This window comes from Schistocerca cancellata, chromosome 10 (genome assembly GCF_023864275.1).
Source record: "Schistocerca cancellata isolate TAMUIC-IGC-003103 chromosome 10, iqSchCanc2.1, whole genome shotgun sequence".
In the NCBI taxonomy this organism is placed as follows: Eukaryota; Metazoa; Arthropoda; class Insecta; order Orthoptera; family Acrididae; genus Schistocerca; species Schistocerca cancellata.
In genome coordinates this window covers 60,785,171-60,805,796 of record NC_064635.1, presented here as the reverse complement: position 1 = coordinate 60,805,796, position 20,626 = coordinate 60,785,171, and the positions used below count along the sequence as shown (strand labels likewise).

At 39.9% G+C, this 20,626-nt stretch overlaps 1 protein-coding gene across 4 annotated transcripts in view; it reads right to left on the bottom strand.

Annotated features, from left to right (window-relative positions):
• Positions 1 to 20,242, bottom strand: part of LOC126106788 (kelch domain-containing protein 2-like) — a 140,807-nt gene extending 120,565 nt beyond the window's left edge. For 3 of the 4 annotated variants that reach the window (XM_049913175.1, XM_049913172.1, XM_049913173.1), the window contains exons 1-2: positions 20,035 to 20,242; positions 6,335 to 6,536 (exon numbers count right to left, since the gene is read on the bottom strand). In XM_049913175.1, coding sequence (XP_049769132.1) covers positions 6,335 to 6,442 — 108 coding nt within the window. In that variant the 5' untranslated portion in view covers positions 6,443 to 6,536; positions 20,035 to 20,242. The remainder of the gene's footprint in view (positions 1 to 6,334; positions 6,537 to 20,034) is intronic. The other variant, XM_049913174.1, reaches the window with a different exon arrangement.
• Positions 20,243 to 20,626: the final 384 nt, after the last annotated feature.

Sequence of the window (20,626 nt, the reverse complement as noted above, 5' to 3'; positions counted from 1 at the left end):
TGGGAAGGCGTGCGTGCCTCAGCGATACAGATGGCCGTACCGTAGGTGCAACCACAACGGAGGGGTATCTGTTGAGAGGCCAGACAAACATGTGGTTCCTGAAGAGGGGCAAGCAGCCTTTTCAGTAGTTGCAGGGGCAACAGTCTGGATGATTGACTGATCTGGTCTTGTAACAATAACCAAAACAGCCTTGCTGTGCTGGTACTGCGAACGGCTGAAAGCAAGGGGAAACTACGGCTGTAATTTTTCCCGAGGGCATGCAGCTTTACTGTATGATTAAATGATGATGGCGTCTTCTTGGGTAAAATATTCCGGAGGTAAAATAGTCCCCCATTCGGATCTACGGGCGGGAACTACTCAAGAGGACATCGTTAACAGGAGAAAGAAAACTGGCGTTCTATGGATCGGAGCGTGGAATGTCAGATCCCTTAATCGGGCAGGTAGGTTAGAAACTTTGAAAAGGGAAATGGATAGGTTAAAGTTAGATATAGTGGGAATGAGTGAAATTCGGTGGCAGGAGGAACAAGACTTTTGGTCAGGTAATTACAGGGTTATAAATACAAAATCAAGTAGGGGTAATGCAGGAGTAGGTTTAATAGTGAATAAAAAAATAGGAGTGCGGGTTAGCTACTACAAACAGCATAGTGAACGCATTATTGTGGCCAAGATAGACACAAAGCCCATGCCTACTACAGTAGTACAAGTTTATATGCCAACTACCTCTGCAGATGATGAAGAAATAGATGAAATGTATGACGAGATAAAAGAAACTATTCAGGTAGTGAAGGGAGACGAAAATTTAATAGTCATGGGTGACTGGAATTCGTCAGTAGGAAAAGGGAGAGAAGGAAACATAGTAGGTGAATATGGATTGGGGGGAAGGAATGAAAGAGGAAGCCGCCTTGTAGAATTTTGCACAGAGCATAACTTAATCATAGCTAACACTTGGTTCAAGAATCATGAAAGGAGGCTGTATACATGGAAGAAGCCTGGAGATACTGACAGGTTTCAGATAGATTATATAATGGTAAGACAGAGATTTAGGAACCAGGTATTAAATTGTAAGACATTTCCTGGGGCAGATGTAGATTCTGACCACAATCTATTGGTTATGACCCGTAGATTAAAATTGAAGAAACTGCAAAAAGGTGGGAATTTAAGGAGATGGGACCTGGATAAACTGAAAGAACCAGAGGTGGTACAGAGTTTCAGGGAGAACATAAGGGAACAATTGGCAGGAATGAGGGAAAGAAATACAGTAGAAGAAGAATGGGTAGCTTTGAGAGATGAAGTAGTGAAGGCAGCAGAGGATCAAGTAGGTAAAAAGATGAGGGCTAGTAGAAATCCTTGGGTAACAGAAGAAATATTGAATTTAATTGATGAAAGGAGAAAATATAAAAATGCAGTAAATGAAGCAGGCAAAAAGGAATACAAATGTCTCAAAAATGAGATCGACAGGAAGTGCAGAATGGCTAAGCAGGTATGGCTAGAGGACAAATGTAAGGATGTAGAGGCTTATCTCACTAGGGGTAAGATAGATACTGCCTACAGGAAAATTAAAGAGACCTTTGGAGATAAGAGAACCACTTGTATGAACATCAAGAGCTCAGATGGAAACCCAGTTCTAAGCAAAGAAGGGAAAGCAGAAAGGTGGAAGGAGTATATAGAGGGTCTATACAAGGGCGATGTACTTGAGGACAATATTATGGAAATGGAAGAGGATGTAGGTGAAGATGAAATGGGAGATACGATACTGCGTGAAGAGTTTGACAGAGCACTGAAAGACCTGAGTCGAAACAAGGCCCCCGGAGTAGACAAAATTCCAGTAGAACTACTGACAGCCTTGGGAGAGCCAGTCCTGACAAAACTCTACCATCTGGTGAGCAAGATGTATGAAACAGTCGAAATACCCTCAGACTTCAAGAAGAATATAACAATTCCAATCCCAAAGAAAGCACGTGTTGACAGATGTGAAAATTACCGAACAATCAGTTTAATAAGCCACAGCTGCAAAATACTAACGCGAATTCTTTACAGACAAATGGAAAAACTAGTAGAAGCCGACCTCGGGGAAGATCAGTTTGGATTCCGTAGAAATACTGGAACACGTGAGGCAATACTGACCTTACGACTTATCTTAGAAGAAAGATTAAGGAAAGGCAAACCTACGTTTCTAGCATTTGTAGACTTGGAGAAAGCTTTTGACAATGTTGACTGGAATACTCTCTTTCAAATTCTAAAGGTGGCAGGGGTAAAATACAGGGAGCGAAAGGCTATTTACAATTTGTACAGAAACCAGATGTCAGTTATAAGAGTCGAGGGGTATGAGAGGGAAGCAGTGGTTGGGAAGGGAGTGAGACAGGGTTGTAGCCTCTCCCCAATGTTATTCAATCTGTATATTGAGCAAGCAGTAAGGGAAACAAAAGAAAAATTCGGAGTAGATATTAAAATCCATGGAGAAGAAATAAAAACTTTGAGGTTCGCCGATGACATTGTAATTCTGTCAGAGACAGCAAAGGACTTGGAAGAGCAGTTGAACGGAATGGATGGTGTCTTGAAGGGAGGATATAAGATGAACATCAACAAAAGCAAAACGAGGATAATGGAATGTAGTCGAATTAAGTCGGGTGATGCTGAGGGTATTAGATTAGGAAATGAGACACTTAAAGTAGTAAAGGAGTTTTGCTATTTGGGGAGCAAAATAACTGATGATGGTCGAAGTAGAGAGGATATAAAATGTAGACTGGCAATGGCAAGGAAAGCGTTTCTGAAGAAGAGAAATTTGTTAACATTGAGTATAGATTTAAGTGTCAGGAAGTCATTTCTGAAAGTATTTGTATGGAGTGTAGCCATGTATGGAAGTGAAACATGGACGGTAAATAGTTTGGAAAAGAAGAGAATAGAAGCTTTTGAAATGTGGTGCTACAGAAGAATGCTGATGATTAGATGGGTAGATCACATAACTAATGAGGAAGTATTGAATAGGATTGGGGAGAAGAGAAGTTTGTGGCACAACTTGACCAGAAGAAGAGATCGGTTGGTAGGACATGTTCTGAGGCATCAAGGGATCACCAATTTAGTATTGGAAGGCAGCGTGGAGGGTAAAAATCGTAGGGGGAGACCAAGAGATGAATACACTAAGCAGATTCAGAAGGATGTAGGTTGCAGTAGGTACTGGGAGATGAAGAAGCTTGCACAGGATAGAGTAGCATGGAGAGCTGCATCAAACCAGTCTCAGGACTGAAGACAACATCAACAACAACAACAACAACAACAACAACAACATCTGGAATCGGACACTTCCCTTGACCTATATAGCTCAACAGCAGCTCCCGATCCCATAAATTAGGATCCAACACTTCCCTTGGCCTATATAGCTCAAAAACATCTCCCGATACCAATATCAACACACACAGCCACACAGTGGTGTCGAACAATTCACTTGACCTGCGCACTGTTAATTTTATCCGTCATATCGATTCATGAACAAAAACAACAATCTATTAATTTTACTAAAATTACCACACGATGTACAGCGAACAACACTAAATTAGCCTTCACACAATATCGTTAACTCACTGAAATGAATTCCACTACAAACACAGCTGACACTCGAACAATTCTGGACAATGAGCAAAAGCAAACTGAGCCCATTACACCACACAAACGAAAATCCTAAACATACCACCAGAAACCACAACAAACCACAACACGACGTCATCTACAAACACGCCACACTCACAAACCAAACTCCGCGCCGTCATGACGTCACGGGTCAAAGCAGACGCGTGGGATCGGATGCTTCTGTCGACCCAAAAATTGAAACACTACGCTAAAGTAACTGTAATTGTAATATTTCTGCACTACTGGTGTGGTAGTAACAATATATTTTTAAGTATTTGTCTTTTACCTACAGAGAGTGGAGAGAGGCAGGAAGAAGTGGTTTGTTGAATAATGTGAGGGTGCTGAAGACAAGGTTATGAAATTAAGCAGGAAATGGATACAAGCAAATAAGAATCCTGAAACATAACTTCCTCATGAGGACGCAAAAAAACAGGACCTACAACAACAGACTAAATCTATTCAAAAATATCATAAAAAACAACACTTATAAAACATAAGGCACACTCAACAAATTTACAATGTCAAATTCCAGAACCAATGGTGCTGGGTAGTGTCTCCTAATACCTAAAAAGTGGCAAGAGAGCTGGGAGTGATGGAATTCCAGCTGAGGTAGGCCTACTAAAATTTGGAGGAGAACTTCATTGGTGTTTATCACACCTGATCACCAGATACATGTAACCTGGAAAACTAAGACCACACCAACAGAATGGAAAGAATTATTCACGGTCATGATACACAAAAGAGGAGACAGGAAAGACTACTTAACACAGCCTGTAAGATTTTGTCTTGTTTATTGCTAAATTACTTGAAACCGTATGCAGAAAATATAATCTGGGGTTATAAAAATGACATTCACAGAAACAGATCCAATACTGACAATATATCTGTAATCAGGGCAGTAAATCATAAAGTATAGAAATGTAAACAAAAAATACATTCAGATGATTGTAAGACAGCTTATGGCTCCATTGACAGGCAAAGCCTATGGAATGTAGTGATGGATTTGGGATTTTCAATTAGGCCTAGTTTACATATTGTAAATCTTTGTAAACTGTGCATGGATAACAGTGTGAGCAGATTTTTGATGAACAGCATTTCTCATATTGTTAACTGCAAATATATGCCCAAATCCATATGTGTAATCCAGACTATTCTTAATTGTAAACATGTATTTTGCAGTATTTATTTTCTGTAACACTTATTCTTTTGTAATATTTATTTATCTCTCAAAATTGGTTTTCTGTAGTAGAGTCTAAGTTACTGTTTATCACTGAAAAAATAAATAAATAAGTAAATAAAATAAATCTATAATATAGGAGTTATTAAGGACAAATGAGTTCCATTTTTTTAAAAAATCTTCCTTAAACTGGGTTCTACAGCTTGTACACTGGACACTTCGTATGTATAACCATCACAATGCTGCTAAAATATTTATGTTCTGCAACTAGTTTTCTCACTGTATCATCGTCTGGCAGACACTAGAATTTTAGAGTGGTTCATTTCACACACTGCCAAAATTTTAAAATATCTTATGTAGGCCATAGATATCTAACACTGTGAAAGTAAGTTGGCCGGGTGTATGGTACACAAATGTGACAGCTTTAGATAGATAGGGCCTAGGCCTATACATCGTGCAGATATGGATATGCAGTACATGCCATTTTAAAATTCAAAATTCTGGTGGATGATGACACAGTGTCAAAACTAATTACAGAACAATGAAACACTTAGCAGCTTTGTGGTGTGTACACACATCTTTTGAAATGAAAACAACCCTATTGTCAGACCAGCTTTTTACATCCATGGACAGGGTGTCAATGAGTTTTATAACTATATATTTCATTTCTTTAATGAAAGACTCACACAATGCACACACATAATGCCAGCAGCATAGGTGACAAATGTGTCGCAAGCAAGAACATACACATGAATGGGTAAATCTGAATTCTATAGAAATCTTTCACAGACCGAGAACTTTCGGCTAAATGCATCTTATCAAAAGACAAAGAGCGATACAACCCACAAATAAGTATGTAAAAAAAAATTTTTTTTAATGAATTTACGCTACAGATTAATATATCACAACAATCAAGGTTTCGGAAATGGTGAACGCGTGGGGGGGAAGGGGGGTGTTGCTGATGCGTCATTATCTATGTACACATTATATAACACCGATGACCCAAGTAATTATGCCACAATTCACATAAAATCGTGAACGTCATTTCCTCTTCTACAACAAAGCTTTTGATTCTTTCTTTAACAACACGATGTTACGATATTATTCAGTAATCTACAATCAATTGCAAAAAATGTGCAATAATACAAAAAATATCGTAGAAAATGTGCCTACAAACCACCAACAAAGAACAATAAAACATTGCTGTGCGGTATGTCTCAGAAAAGGCACGATCGAATATTTGCTATCACATGATCGAATATTTGCTATCACATTGACGAAAACCGACAAATTCACTGTTTTTTAGCAACATCGATAAATTTGCAAAACGTTATTTTTATCTATGCAATGAAAAGAGACGACACAATAGAATACTTCTCCAACCGCTGCTACCGGTATCGAAAATAGCATGGTAATCTTGGATATGATATTTTTGACTGACACTACCGTTCTCCGTATACTGTAAACAGAGAATGTGACAACACAATAAAAATACGAACAATATACAGTGCAGAAGATTTTTGACGCACTTACCGTGTAACCTCCCCATACTACAACGTAATTTTTGTAGACTACGGCGACGTGTCCGCTTCTTCTATGGATTCTATCGTAAGGAACGGTATACACTTCTTCTGCTGACATATTCAATTTTTTTCGCTTTGGCTCACATTCACTAATTCACATACCAGTCACTTCTTCTTTTGCCAAACACCACAATCGGCAAACATGACGTGCACTGAAATTAGAAAACACTGTAGTGTTTTGTTTTTCCCAACAAAATCGATGTTTTAAAGAAATATCGACCTCATCTGACGTGGCGCGCATATTCGAATTCGTCGCGGGGTAGGCGTTCCGGTAATGATAGATTGCTCTCATTTCTCTGTCCCTAAACATTTGTCGTGCCACCTTAGTAAGTAGTTCTGCTGTTTCACACAGTAAATGGTTTAAGTGTCACTATTGTTTCAGAAAATCCAGAGCATAAATTAATATAATTACATTTTCATAGATTTCGAAAGAACAACAGGCAAAGAGCATAACACTTTCGTAAATATTTGAAATGCGAGATTTTTTGAGAAGCAGTCAAAATAGGAGCTCGTCAGTAATATTTTTTAAACCACATGTTGCATGGAACAGAAAAGCTTAGTACTTAGTACAGTTCGCTATCTGAATTACATCAAATGAACAGCCAACAACTGTACATTTGGTTCTCTGCGGGAGATACTGAGTTTTCTCTCTTATGTAATCATTAGTATGACGAAGACCTCCCTCTTCCCTATACGAAAGAAACTAAGCTACAGAAAAGGTGTCCGAAGCTCTAACCGGACTACGCCGTCCTGAATGGACATCCAAGTTATTGACAAAGTGGGAACGTCGCGCATGCGTAAAACGTAGCGGACCGCGCAGAAAACCGTGCGGTCTCTTCGTATACGAAAAAGTAGCATATGGGGGCGATCTTTTCGATTAGAATTATTTCATATTGCCTGTACGCTTTATTGTCATATAAAAGTCCTATTGAAACTCGCATGCGAGACAATTATATTCTTCCCCATCAGAATCCTTCCTCATTTATCATTGTAAACGACGCCACTCATTTGTAAGTAATAAAAAATGACATGAACAGCTCTCACGCTCATTCTTTTTAATATCTCATTCTCTTACAGAATGCCTCAGCCGTAAAAAATATCTTGAGAGCAAGCCGACATGTGCAATAACGGTATGTTCCACATCAGTATCGCCTTAATAATAACTAACAAATAAAAAGTTAGAGGGAAGATTAATATTTAAAAAAAGATAGAATCTTTTAATTCAGAATAATGTGTGGAGACATTTACATAAATGAGTTTTAGTTTAACAGTTCTATTTTTTGTAACTGAGTTCTATATCATCGCTTGACATAACCTGACAGCAATATTAAACAGAAAATACTCTCTGATGCTCGAAATATGTTATGTGACGATCCCGATTTAAGTTGCTTGTAATTGTAATCTCTTAACTATTTAGTTGAATCGACAACCTTCAAATATCCATTATACAGGGTGTAAATTTTGAGTTGAATAACGAGAATACCTCAAAACATAAGCTTCACACGAAAAAATGTGTAGAATCCAAAATTGATTATTTTCGAGGGGTACATCTGCTGGTGCTAACGTTAGCCCGCCTCCCACCCCAACCCCAGGGGGCTGGAGTGGCGGGCTAATTTTAACACCAGCAGATGTTCCTCTCGAAAATAATCAATTTTGGATTCTACACATTTTTTCGTGTGAAGCTTATTATTCGAGTCATTGTGGTTTGTCAAGTTAAAATTTACATCCTGTATGTGGGATTGCCAGATTAAATTGTTAAAACTAACGAACATTGCCTGGCAAATGGATATGCTGCGTCGAGGGCTGAGGGTGAACACAATGAAACACTTAATTAACACTGAAAATTATATTTATTGTTGCTGATTACAGCTTCCAATAAATTTTTGTTATACTTAATTTTTTTGGTAGAAGTCGTTGCATTTGCGATTTTCGTATTACAACGAATGCATAATTCTGCTTTTACGGTACCGACACTCAATTTTTTTCTAGCGTCAGACCACAAATCATTCAGGCGACTGAAGACTCTTTCCACACAGGCTTGCTGCACGGACCGCCGTTATCCTTTTGATAATTTTGCAACTCAATAAATATATTGGTGATATGAATGGAATTCATCTAATACTTCGGTATTGAAAGCCGAAAACGGGGCTGAAATATCGAATAGTAGGGAAAAAAATCGAGCACCTGCAACCCAGGTCATATACATCGTGAAACTGAAATTAGTGCTATCGTGGGGGACCTCACACTTTTTATTGTTTTGGGTCAGTGCCACTTTTCACACCATACATATATCTTGTCTAAACCATTTTGTAATTCGTCTTGACGTCTGATGACTTTACTAGACGGTAAACGACAGCATCATCTGCAAACAATCTAAGAGGGCTGCTTACATAGTCTCTCATATCGTTAATATAGATTAACGCCAGATAACTTCTGCTTCACTCGATGGCTTCCCGTCAATTACTACGAGGTGCGTACTTTCTGACAGGAAATCATGAATCCAGTAGCGCAATTGAGATGACACTACATAGGCACCCAATTTGATTAAAAGGCGTTTGTGAGGATAATGTCAAACGACTTCTGGAAATCTAGAAATATGGAATTAACTTGAAATCTCCTGTCGATAGCACTCACTACTTCGTGTGAACCAAAGGTCAGTTTTACTTCACAAGAACGGTGTTTTCTGAATCCATGTTGACTATGAGACAATAGATCGTTTTCTTCGAGGTATTTCATAATATTCGAACGCAGTATATGTTCCAAAACCTCACTGGAAATTGTTGTCAGTGATATAAGTCTAGAACGCAGTGGATTACTTCTATTTCCTTTACTGTGCACTGATGCGACGCGTGCATTTACCAGTCTTCAAGTACGGACCTTTCGTCGAGCGAGCTTTGTATATGATTGCTAAATATGAAGCTGTTACATAAGCATAGTCCGAAAGGAACGTAACTGATGTACAATCTGGACCAGTAGACTTGCCTTTGTTTAATGACTTAAGTTGCTTTGCTACAATGACTGTATCTAATTCTAAGATACACATGTTGGTAGCTGTTCTTAATTTGAGACATGTAATATTTACTGCATCTTTTTCGGTGAAAGAATTCCGGAAAACCGTCTTCAGTAGCACCGCTGACATCAGTGACATTACCATTGCTGTCCTGCAGTGAAGGCACTGACTGTGTCTTCGCCAGTCTTGGAGATTTTCTGTGTTCTCTTAAAACTGGCATGTTTCTTCGTTGCTTTTACAACAATGTCCTGATCTGTTTGGCGCACCATGGTGGATCTGTTCCGACTCATATTAATTTACTTGGTATGAATCTCTCAATTTCCGTCAATACCATTTCTCTGAATTTAAGCTGCATCTCTTCTACGCTTACATAGTTAGTTTGGAAGGAACGGAGACTATCTCTTGAGAAGCTTTCAAACGAATTTTTATCTGCTTTTTTAAACAGACATAATTTGTATTAGTTATGGTGAATTTGGATGTTACGGTATTCGGTCTCGCTACGACCTCGTGGTCAACAGGCCCCGTAACTGTCATGATGCTCTCTATTTACTAAGCATTGTTTCTTACCAAGAGACCCAGTATGTTATCGCAAACATTTACACTTTGTGTGGGCTCCTGACAGAATTACTCAAAACAATTTTCGTGGAACGCATTTTGTACCTACCATTTTGTGCCAACTACAAACTATACATATGTATTTCCGCCAAAATATCGAAAGAAGATTGGTCACCTCACCTATAATTGTATGAGTAGGGTACCTGTTCGAAATGAGACTCAAAGTTGCCTTGAACCCTTCAGCAACTGGAGGAGCCAATTATTAATTTATTCTAGTTTTCGAGTGTGACATGTACCCATAGTAACTTGCAGCAACTATCTGTTTAAATGTCACTAGACGATTACCACTTCTTAAAGTAACAAAGATGTCACCACCAACTGAATTTAATCTGTCCTTTCTGAAACCTTTAGGTCCTCAGCAAAAGTTCACACGAACTTTTCTCCGGCTTTAGCCACCTTTCAGTGACTATATCAATTTCTGCTTCCATGCTTTCTACGAGAGCATGGAGCTCTATTTCTTTCGCAATATAGGTCCCAATTTACAATTATAATGCCAATGTTTTCTAGGTCTTCCCTCATCCTATGTTTGACCTGCACCCTTTGAGATTGAACCCCTGTTTTAACACTTTCGCAGCCCCCTGCTCGAGCGTTTGGGATCCCTATCAGGTCGAATTGAGGGAGGACATAGAAGCAATTCAGTGGCGGGCTGCTAGGTTTGTTACTGGTAGGTTTGATCATCACGCGAGTGTTACGGAAATTCTCCAGGAACTCGGGTGGGAGTCTCTGGAGGAAAGGAGGCGTTCTTTTCGTGAATCGCTACTGAGGAAATTTAGAGAACCAGCATTTGAGGCTGACTGCAGTACAATTTTGCTGCCGCCAACCTATATTTCGCGGAAAGACTACAAAGATAAGATAAGGGAGATTAGGGCTCGTACAGAGAAATATAGGCAGTCATTTTTCCCTCGTTCTGTTTGGGAGTGGAACAGGGAGAGAAGATGCTAGTTGTGGTACGAGGTACCCTCCGCCACGCACCGTATGGTGGATTGCGGAGTATGTATGTAGATGTAATCTATAAAACACCCCCCAGTCCATTCCACACGGCACCCGCTAACCACTTAGCCTCCTCCAGTATGTAATGGGCCCCTGATCTACTAATCGGAACTTGATACCCCACCATCCTATGGTGCAAGTGAAGGAATCTGCAAATTACATGGTCGCAGAACCATCTGAGCTTCTGATTCAGACTCTCCACTCGTCTCTGTACCAAAGCTCCTATCAACAATGCTACGGATGATGAGCTTCGCCTTCTTCTTGCAAGCAAAACTCACTGTTTTTACCACTTCAGATAGCCGGCGGGAACCTCTTCTGGTCCAAAGTAACATCCGTCATTAGTACCAACATGAGCTACCACCTGTAATTGGCTGTACGCCATGCTCTTCATGCCATACGGAAGGATCTGTTCCATAACTGGGATGGCGCCCCTCGGCATGCACACAGTGTTCACAATGGACTTTTTCCCCTCCTTGGCCGTCATATGCTTAACACTGGACCGTCTGCAGCTCATACAAAACAAGGTACTCAAAATCATAAGCAATGCTCCACGATACACACGCATCGCGGATCTACACCGGGAATACCGACTTGAGACTCTCACGGAGGTAATCCACAAACTCACCACAAGACTATACAGAAACTCCAGACATTCGCAGAACCCGTTTATTCTGAATCTGGGGAACTACGACCACAACCATAGATGGAAACATAAAAGACCAAAAGACATACTTTCAAGGACATAACATCTATGGCCAAGCTTACGCAAACATAACGGCACAGGCGAGCCCCTGTTAATCAGACGCATTTACTGGATATCCAGCTGAAATACACTGCCGAATAACTGGCACCACACAGGGAAGCCGTACCGTACTCTGCATGCAAACAAGCTCCACACATCCCCCACACAGTGAGATGATCTATGGCCGATCTCCCACTACTGTATAACGATCTTGATTGTTCCAGGAAAGTAGCAGCCGCAGCAACTGGGACACATCGCCATCGCCTGTCACGGTAATGATGCATGATACCTATACTAACAAATCCAACCTTGCATGAGCTATCGCAGCTAGTAAGCCACTACTGCTCTTACTACCCATCCCACTGTCGCAGAGGTTTTTTTCCCACGGCACGAGCCATGGCACTTTTTTCCCTCTGCTCTTCAAATCGCTACCCTCACTCGCGTTTCGTCCACTATCTATCACCTGATGGACCGTGTTAATGCGTAGCCTTACCCAGACGCACGGACAACATCACAGCCCAGCATCCTGTGATCCACCTACTAGATAACTAACATGTTTACGGAGGTGACAGTAGAACTTTTGGTTTGGTCACCACGTTGGTGCGGGCGTGGAGGGGCCCCATCTCTAATAAAACTGGAGTTCCCAACTACCAATAATTCCACCCTCTTTGAATATCTGGACCTGTAGGCCGAGAGTCTTCCTCTGAAATAGGGCAAGCCTGTTGGTAACGTGTGCGGTCTAGAAACTAGTGAGAACGATGGTACTGTGGCCTCCTGGTAGCGTTCTAGGTAAGGATATAAATGCAGAGGAGATAGGATAGGAAGTGATGTGAAGAAGGAATGTAGGATGAGAGTTGGAAAGGGCCAAGAGTCCAGGATAATGTGGGTTGGATAGGGTTTAGCTGATAGGATGAATAGATTTTACGAATAGTATGGGAGAGAAAAACTGTTGATATTATGTGCATGGACATCTACATCTACTCTGCTATTCACGATAAAATGCCTGGTAGATGGTTCAATGACTCACCTTCAAGCTGTCTCTCTACCGTTCCACTCTCGAACGGAGCGCGGGAAAATCGAGCACTTATTTTTTCTGTGCGAGCCCTGACTTCTCTTATTTAATCGTGATGATCATTTCTCCCTATGTAGGTGGGTGCCAGCAGAATGTTTTCGAAATCGGAGGAGAAAACTGGTGATTGAAATTTCATGAGAAGAACCCGTCGCAACGAAAAACGCCTTTGTTTTAATGATTGCCACTCCAATTCACGTATCATGTCTGTGGCACTATCTCCCCTATTTCGCGATAATACAAAACGAGCTGTCCTTCTTTGTACTTTTTCGATGTCATCCGTCAGTCCCACCTGATGCGGATCCCGCACCGCACAGCAATACTCCAGAATAGGGCGGACAAGCGTGGTGTAAGCAGACATGAAATAAGAAAGGTAGCAGAGGATAACATCTGCAAACAGAGAAGGCCTAGCAGAAACCCTTGGATAACGCAGGTGACGCTCGGTTTAATTCAGGAAAGAAGATAACAAAAAAAGGCAGTCGAAAAGGATAACAGACGTGTGAAAAAAAGATTCACAAATAATAGCTAAGCGGGAATGGGTAGAGGATACATGCAAGGAATATGCTGTTTGAAATTCTGAGGGCAATAAGAGTACAATATACAGAGAAGTTATTTAGAACTTGTACAGAAGCCAGACGGGAGTTATAACAGTCCAGGGGCAAAAAGAGATGAAGTTGTTGAGAAGGAAGTAAGACACAGTTGTAGCAAATCTCTGATGTTGTTCAATCTGTACATTTCGGAAACAGTACAGGAAACTAAGGATAAATCCGGAAAAAGAATTAAAGTCGAGGGAGAAGAAACAAAAACTTTGCGGTTTGCCAGTGACATTGCAATTCTGTCAGACGGTAAAAGATTTCGAAGAACAGTTGAACGGAATGGACAGTATCTTCAAAAGAGATTATAAGATGAACAATAGCTATAGTACCTCGAAAAGAGATTATAAGATGAACAAAGCAGAAGTAAATCAAGGGCAATGGAGTGTATTCGATATTAAATCAGGCGATGCTGAGAGAGATAGATTGGAAAACGAGAAACTAAATGTAGTAGATGAGTTTTGATACTTGGGCCGTAAAATAACTGATGTTGGCCGAAATAGAGAGGATATAAAATGCGCACAGTCAATAGCAAGAAACGCATTTTTAAAAAAGAGGAATTTGTTTATATCTAATAAAGATTTAAATGTTAGGAATTATTTACTGAAGTGAAACATGGACGATTAACAGTTGAGACAAAAAGAGAATAGAAGCTTTTGAGATGTAGTGCTACAGAAGAATGTTGAAGATTAGATGGGTAGGTCACGTAACTAATGACGAGATACGGAATAAAATTGGGGAGAAAAGGAATTTGTAGCACAACCAGACTAATAAAGGCATCAGTTGATAGGAAACATTAGAGACGTCAAGGGATCATCGATTTAGTATTGGAAGGAAGTGTGGGAGGAAAAAAATTGTGGAAGGAGGCACAGTGGTAAGTAAAGTAAGTTGCATTACTTACTCAGAGATGAAGAGGCTTGCATGGGACTGACCAGCATGGAGAGCTTCATCGAAACAGTCTTTGGACTGAAGACCACAACGCTGATAACAACAAATTTTACATGTAAGCGAGCGAAATCCACACAATGTAAATTGTCAAAGGACAAATAAATAAATCAAATAAAATCAATTTGGCATTCAACGTTTCAACCGGATGAGTGAGTACAAAAATAAATTTTTGATGTGAGAGCATTTGAAAACGTGAAGTACTTACTAACATTTCCAAGATTTCCAATGGAACTGAGGAAAAAATTTGCTAAATGTTATGTCTGGAACGTTGTATTATACAGCAGTGAAAAGCATGGAGAGTTAAACAGAAAGAAGAAAGATATTTAGAAAGTTCTTAAATGGGGGTTTGGAGATGAATGCTTGTGGTGAAGTGGACAAGTAGATTTGAGAGTGGAGAAGGGACAAAGAAAAAAGGGGAAGAAAGGAGATTATTAGAAGTGATCAGAAAGAGGAAAAAATTTGGCTGCGACAAATAATTACACTCACAGAAATGGGAGGATTGAGATGATAAGGCAGGAAGAGAATTGGAATGATGGACAACATTAGAAGAGGACGAAATTACAAAAGGATGAAGGAAGATACTCAGAACAGGACATGATGGAGAGCTGAAACCTGTCATAAGACAGATACACGGGAGAAAAAAAGAATGCTGATCCAAAGAAACAAGAATTGAGAAAACACTGGGTATTAAAAAAAACAATCCAGTTGGTAAAATTGGGTTTTTATGGGTTTATTTTTTTGGGGATTTTTCTTACACTGAGAGTTAAATAGTTCACTTTAAATTCTTATGATCAATATACTCAAAACATTAACCCATGCTTTTAAGGACTTTATTCTATATATATATAATGAAGAAATTGTAACGGTGCACTCTTAAGAAGTCTTTACTAACGTTAACAAAATCTTGGATCATGTTGTAATTTATTAAGATGCCACTCATATTCTCTGACAACTGTCGGTGGTTTGTAGAGCCCTGGACCTTCTTCAAGCAGACAGCACCAATACCGCACAAGCTGTTAAACTAAGGATTGATCTTTTTAGAAAGTCCTGGTATGGAACCCAGGTTCGTTGTTTGTCTTCAGTCTGAAGACTGGTTTGATGCAGCTCTCCATGCTGCTCTATCCTCGCAAGCATTTTCGTCTCTGAATAATTTCTGCAACCTACATACTTTTAAACCTGATTCCTGTATTCATCTCCTAGTCTCCCTCTACTATTTTTACCTCTCACACTTTCCTCCAGTATTGAATTGATGATCCCTTGATGTCTCAGAACGTGTACTATCAACCAGTCCCTTCTTTTAGTCAAGTTGTGCCACAAATTTCTTTTCTCCCCAATTATATTCAGCACCTCCTCATTAGTTGCGTGATCTACCCATCTAAGCTTCAGCATTCTTCTGTAGAACAACATTTTAAAAGCTTTTACTCTCGCCTTCTCTGAACTGTTTATTGTCTGTGTTTCACTTCCATATAAGGTTATACTCCAGATAAATACCCTCGGAAAAGAATTTCTAACACTTAAATCTGTATTCGATATTAACCAATTTCTCTTTTTGAGAAACGCTTTTCTTGCCATTGCCAGTCTACATTTTATATCCTCTCTACTTCGACCATCAACAGTTATTTTGCTTCCTAAGTAGCAAAACTCATTTACTACTTTAACTGTCATTTCCTATTCTAATTCCCACAGCATCACCTGATTTAATTCGACTACATTCCATTATCCTCGTTTTGCTTTCGTTTATGTTCATCTTATATCCTCCTTTCAAGACACTATCCATTCCGTTCAACTGCTCTTCCACATCATTTGCTGTCTCTGACAGGATTACAGTGTCATCGGCAAACCTGAAGGTTCTTATTTCTTCTCCATGGATTTTAGTTCCTATACCAAATTCCTTCCTTTACTGCTTGCTCAATGTACCGATTGAATAACATTGGGGATGGGCTACAACCCTGTCTCACTCCCTTCTCAACCACTGCTTCCCTTTCATGCCCCTCGACTCTTATAACTGTCATCTGGTTTCTGTACAAATTGTAAATAATCTTACGCTCCCTAAATTTTATGCTTGCCACCTTCAGAATTTGAAAGAGAGTATTCTAGTCAACCTTGTCAAAAGCTTTCTCTGGGTCTACAAGTGCTAGAAACGTAGACTTGCCTTTCCTTAACCTATCTTCTAAGACAAGTCGTAGGGTCAGTATTGCCTCGCGTGTTCCTACATTTCTGCAGAATCCAAACTGATCTTCCCCGAGGTCGGCTTCTACCAGTTTTTACATTCTTCGGTAAAGGATTCGTGTCAGTATTTTGCAACCACAACTTATTAAGGTTCACAACTGCCAGCACCTGCTTTCTTTGGAAATTATATTATTATATTCTTCTTGAAGTCTTGCACACCAGGAGCCATGGCTGGCTGTTCCAAGAATATCAGCAGTTCTGACGGAGTGTTGTCTACTCTGGGACCCTATAAGAACGTAATAAAAAAAAAAACGAGAGGAGAAAGCACTGGAATCCTTTCACTACATTGCCAGCATGCTAGATCCAAGATTCAGAGGAGAAGATTAACTGGTCAACAAGAGTAAAGTGCAGAAAACTGGTTCACAGAGATGCATTCAGAGCGGTTTGCAAGTGCTATGTCTTTTAGGATAGCAGATTCTGATTATTTTCCTGCCACTATGTTTCCGATGCATTTTAACACAGTTCCGACCAAACAAATGGTGGAAGATATTGGACTAAAAACAGCATAAAAGGAAACTTAGCAACAACATTTATTACTTTTGTGAGAAGCCTATTTCTTGCCCTGCCAGTACTGCAACCAGTGAGAGAATCTTCTCCACCTACAGGTTTGTTTGGTCAAAACTACGAAATGATTTAGGAGAGAAAAGAGCTGATGAATTAGTGAAGATCTATACATTTCTGCCTGCTTCAAAAATGTGCTAAACTGTACTTTACAATCATTACGATTCTACGTTGACTGAAAAGTTTTTTTCTAGAAGTTAAATATTTCTTATATTTCAAGAAAAGTTAAAATACAGTGTTAATAAAATAAATTCTTGTGACAGAGAATAGATGCTTCCAATAAATGTGACGGTACTTTTTAATTTGTGTAAGGCTAACTATATGTCATTTAGTATGATATATACCATTTAGTCTGATCCAAAAAGGGTATTTTTGGCTCAAAAACGGGCTGTTCGAGCTATGTGTGGTGTAAGTTTGAGAACCTCTTGTCGACCCCTATTCAGTAGTCTGCGAATTCTGACAGTATATATTTTCTTTAACGTCGTTTGTTGTTGGCAATATTACCTTATTCCCAAGAGTTAGCAGCATTCACTCAGTTAATACTAGGCAGAAATCAAATCTGCATGTGGAATGCACTTCCTTGACTGTTATGTAGAAAGGAGTGCAGCATTCTGATGCATCCATTTTCAATAAGCTACCACAAGAACTCAAAAATCTTAGCAGTAGCCCAAACACTTTTAAGTCTAAACTGAAGAGTTTCCTCATGGCTCACTCCTTCTATTCTGTCGAGGAGCTCCTGGAAGAGCTGAAAAATTAAGCAAATTCCAGTGTTACGTTGTTGATTTTCTGTATTAAATTTACGAATTGTCGCCTGAATATGTTACTTATATTTCATTTTATCTGTTTCTACTATCGTGTTATAATTTCATGTATTGACTCGTTCCATGACCATGGAGACTTCTCCTTAATTTGGTCCCACGGAACAATAAATAAGTAAATAAATAAATAAATAAATTTTCATAACTAAAAACAGTTGGGTTTTATTGATAGTTTGGTACGATTTTTATACGTTTTTTTAAAAAAATAAACCTCATGGTTTCTTGGGTAGAATTAAATTACAACAACCCTGATAGGAACAAGCGGGTAAGGGCCATGTACTCTGAGACATAATATTTCTACATGAAGTTACTTATTTCTCAGTTTTTATTTACTTTTTCTTTCACATGGAGTCTGACTGGCTATCGATCATAGGTACTGTGGTAGCTGGTCTCATGATATCCAGCTGTCGAAGGAAAATATGAATATTCACCACCAACAATGCGCTGTAGAGAATTGGTGCAAGAGTTAGTCCCACTTTCTGTGATTCACGGTGTTGTGACTAGCGTACAAGACCTGAGGATTCAATCTGTCCGAGTTGTTCATGTTCAAAAAAAAGCGAAGCTTCCCCGTTGGTCCATACATCTGCTGGATGTGTTATTTCTTAGAAAACAAATTATCTAACAGGCAGAGTACAAAGCCGAGAAAGGTGAGAATGTCACGTCCTCCAACTGTAAAGAAATCGCTAAGAGTTATAACGGGCAGGAACGCGGGCATTTGCGTCACAACATGCCGAAAAATCAATATTACATTCTGCGAGGATGGAAGACGGCGGAAGCCTTAAAGTTGCAGGATATGTGGCGCTGTTGTCGGGCAAACAAAATGTAAACCTCTAAAACAGCGAATGGTTGGTTTACAATAAGAGTTTTCAATGTCAGACCGTTTCATTGTCAAAAAAGACTTGCACTTTGCAAGAGCGTGAATAACGTGATGTCACAACAAGCGGATTCCCAGACTCATTGCTGCTTCAAAATTCACGCAGCTACTTCGGTGGTTACCCGTTATTCTAGAAGTTCAAATACGGTAGTTTTCACCAGCTGCGGATTTTCAAACTGGCGACTTCACAACTTACCCCCCCCCCCCCCCCCCCTCCTTTTACTGACAACACAAGAACTTTTTGTTTTCAAGAGTTAAGCATCCGTTTCATCTAAATATGCCCTTTTAGGTGACAGCTTCCTTCGTCGTCTGATAGTTCGTGCCATTGACTACTACACCAGACAGCCGTGGATTTTGTGTGACTAAAGCGTCTGAGAGCGGGTCCAAGATTAATCTACATTCTTTCATTTGTTAGAGAGCTTCCTTCGCGCTGTAGTGGCTACTGTCATTCATTGACTACTAACCCGCCTAGTATTGGTTTTGATTTTTCTGTGATGGAGAAGTCTTCAACAGGGGTTCAAAAAATTCTCGTGTGGACAAATGTTGAGCCACTTGGATACGTAACCATCGGTCTCAATACGGAATATGCGAGGGCTTTCAAGAAATTATAAGCCGCACAGCATTAATTCAGTTTCATTTATCTGGCGATGCATTTTTCACCAACAATTGTCGACATCGAAATGTAGAATCAAAAACTACTACGTCAAAAATATCTGAAAGATAGCATAGAGTATCTTACACTGCACTGAAAGAAGTGGAAAGAAGTTGTTACACAATTAGGAATTTATTCTAGAACATCTACGGAATGAAGCAGCGGCAACTTCACAACTAATTAAGAGTCGTTACTGCCTTGCTGCGCATTTGCAGAGAACTGGTATGTAATTTCCGCACAGTATGTAATTTGTAATAGAGTGGACCTTGCTTTGAACTGGCACCATATGCTAACTTGTAAAAAGTTACAACACTGGCAAATGCTGTAGTGAGAAGCTTTTAAACAGACAACTATGTACCAACGTCATGAGCGTTTAAATAAATAACATTAAATAATGGCTAAATCAAACAACTTTCCCGGTACGTAGACCGAGTTACGTGGAGGAATTGGAACGAAAATTGGCTAGGAGACTGAATCAACTAGAAAAAGTTTTTCTCGTGCTTAACTACAGTTAATTAAAATGAAATACGATCTGAAATGAATGCTTACCTCTTTCTGTTGAAAGTCAGGGCATAAACTACGCATCAGAAATATGCTATGCTACAAGTTAAAGACACTGTTGCACCGTCGTCGTCCCCTTAACTAATGCGCCACATAGCCTTGCTTGCGATGGCAGCCCATTATTAATGGAATTAACGCTGGCCAGCAAGAGCGACGACAAACGCACGTCGGCGGACATTTTCGCAGGATGCCACCTTCCCCTCTGAGTCCTGAATTGACGTAGGGGCCGGGAGTGCGCAGTTCAGCAGGTGGCCGTCGGATGGCGCGCAAGCTGCCGGCCGATCAATGTAATTGAGCCAGATTGCCTAGCAACGGGAGAATGTGCGCAGATGGGTGCGTTCATTTTACGGCTCGAGGGGAAGTCGCGAAATGGGCGTGTCGCATGCAAGTGTTACGTCAACTTTGTGTTTCGAGATTTACCCCTCTTACCATTGCGCAATACTAGTTCGAGCATCGTCCTCTGTCTTATACAGTCCCATTGCCATCGCCAGCCAGAGCTGAAACGGGTCACATCTGTTGCTTTACTAAATCGTTCACTTTTAGGCAGAGTCTTTAAAAAATCGATGTTCACTTAGATCGC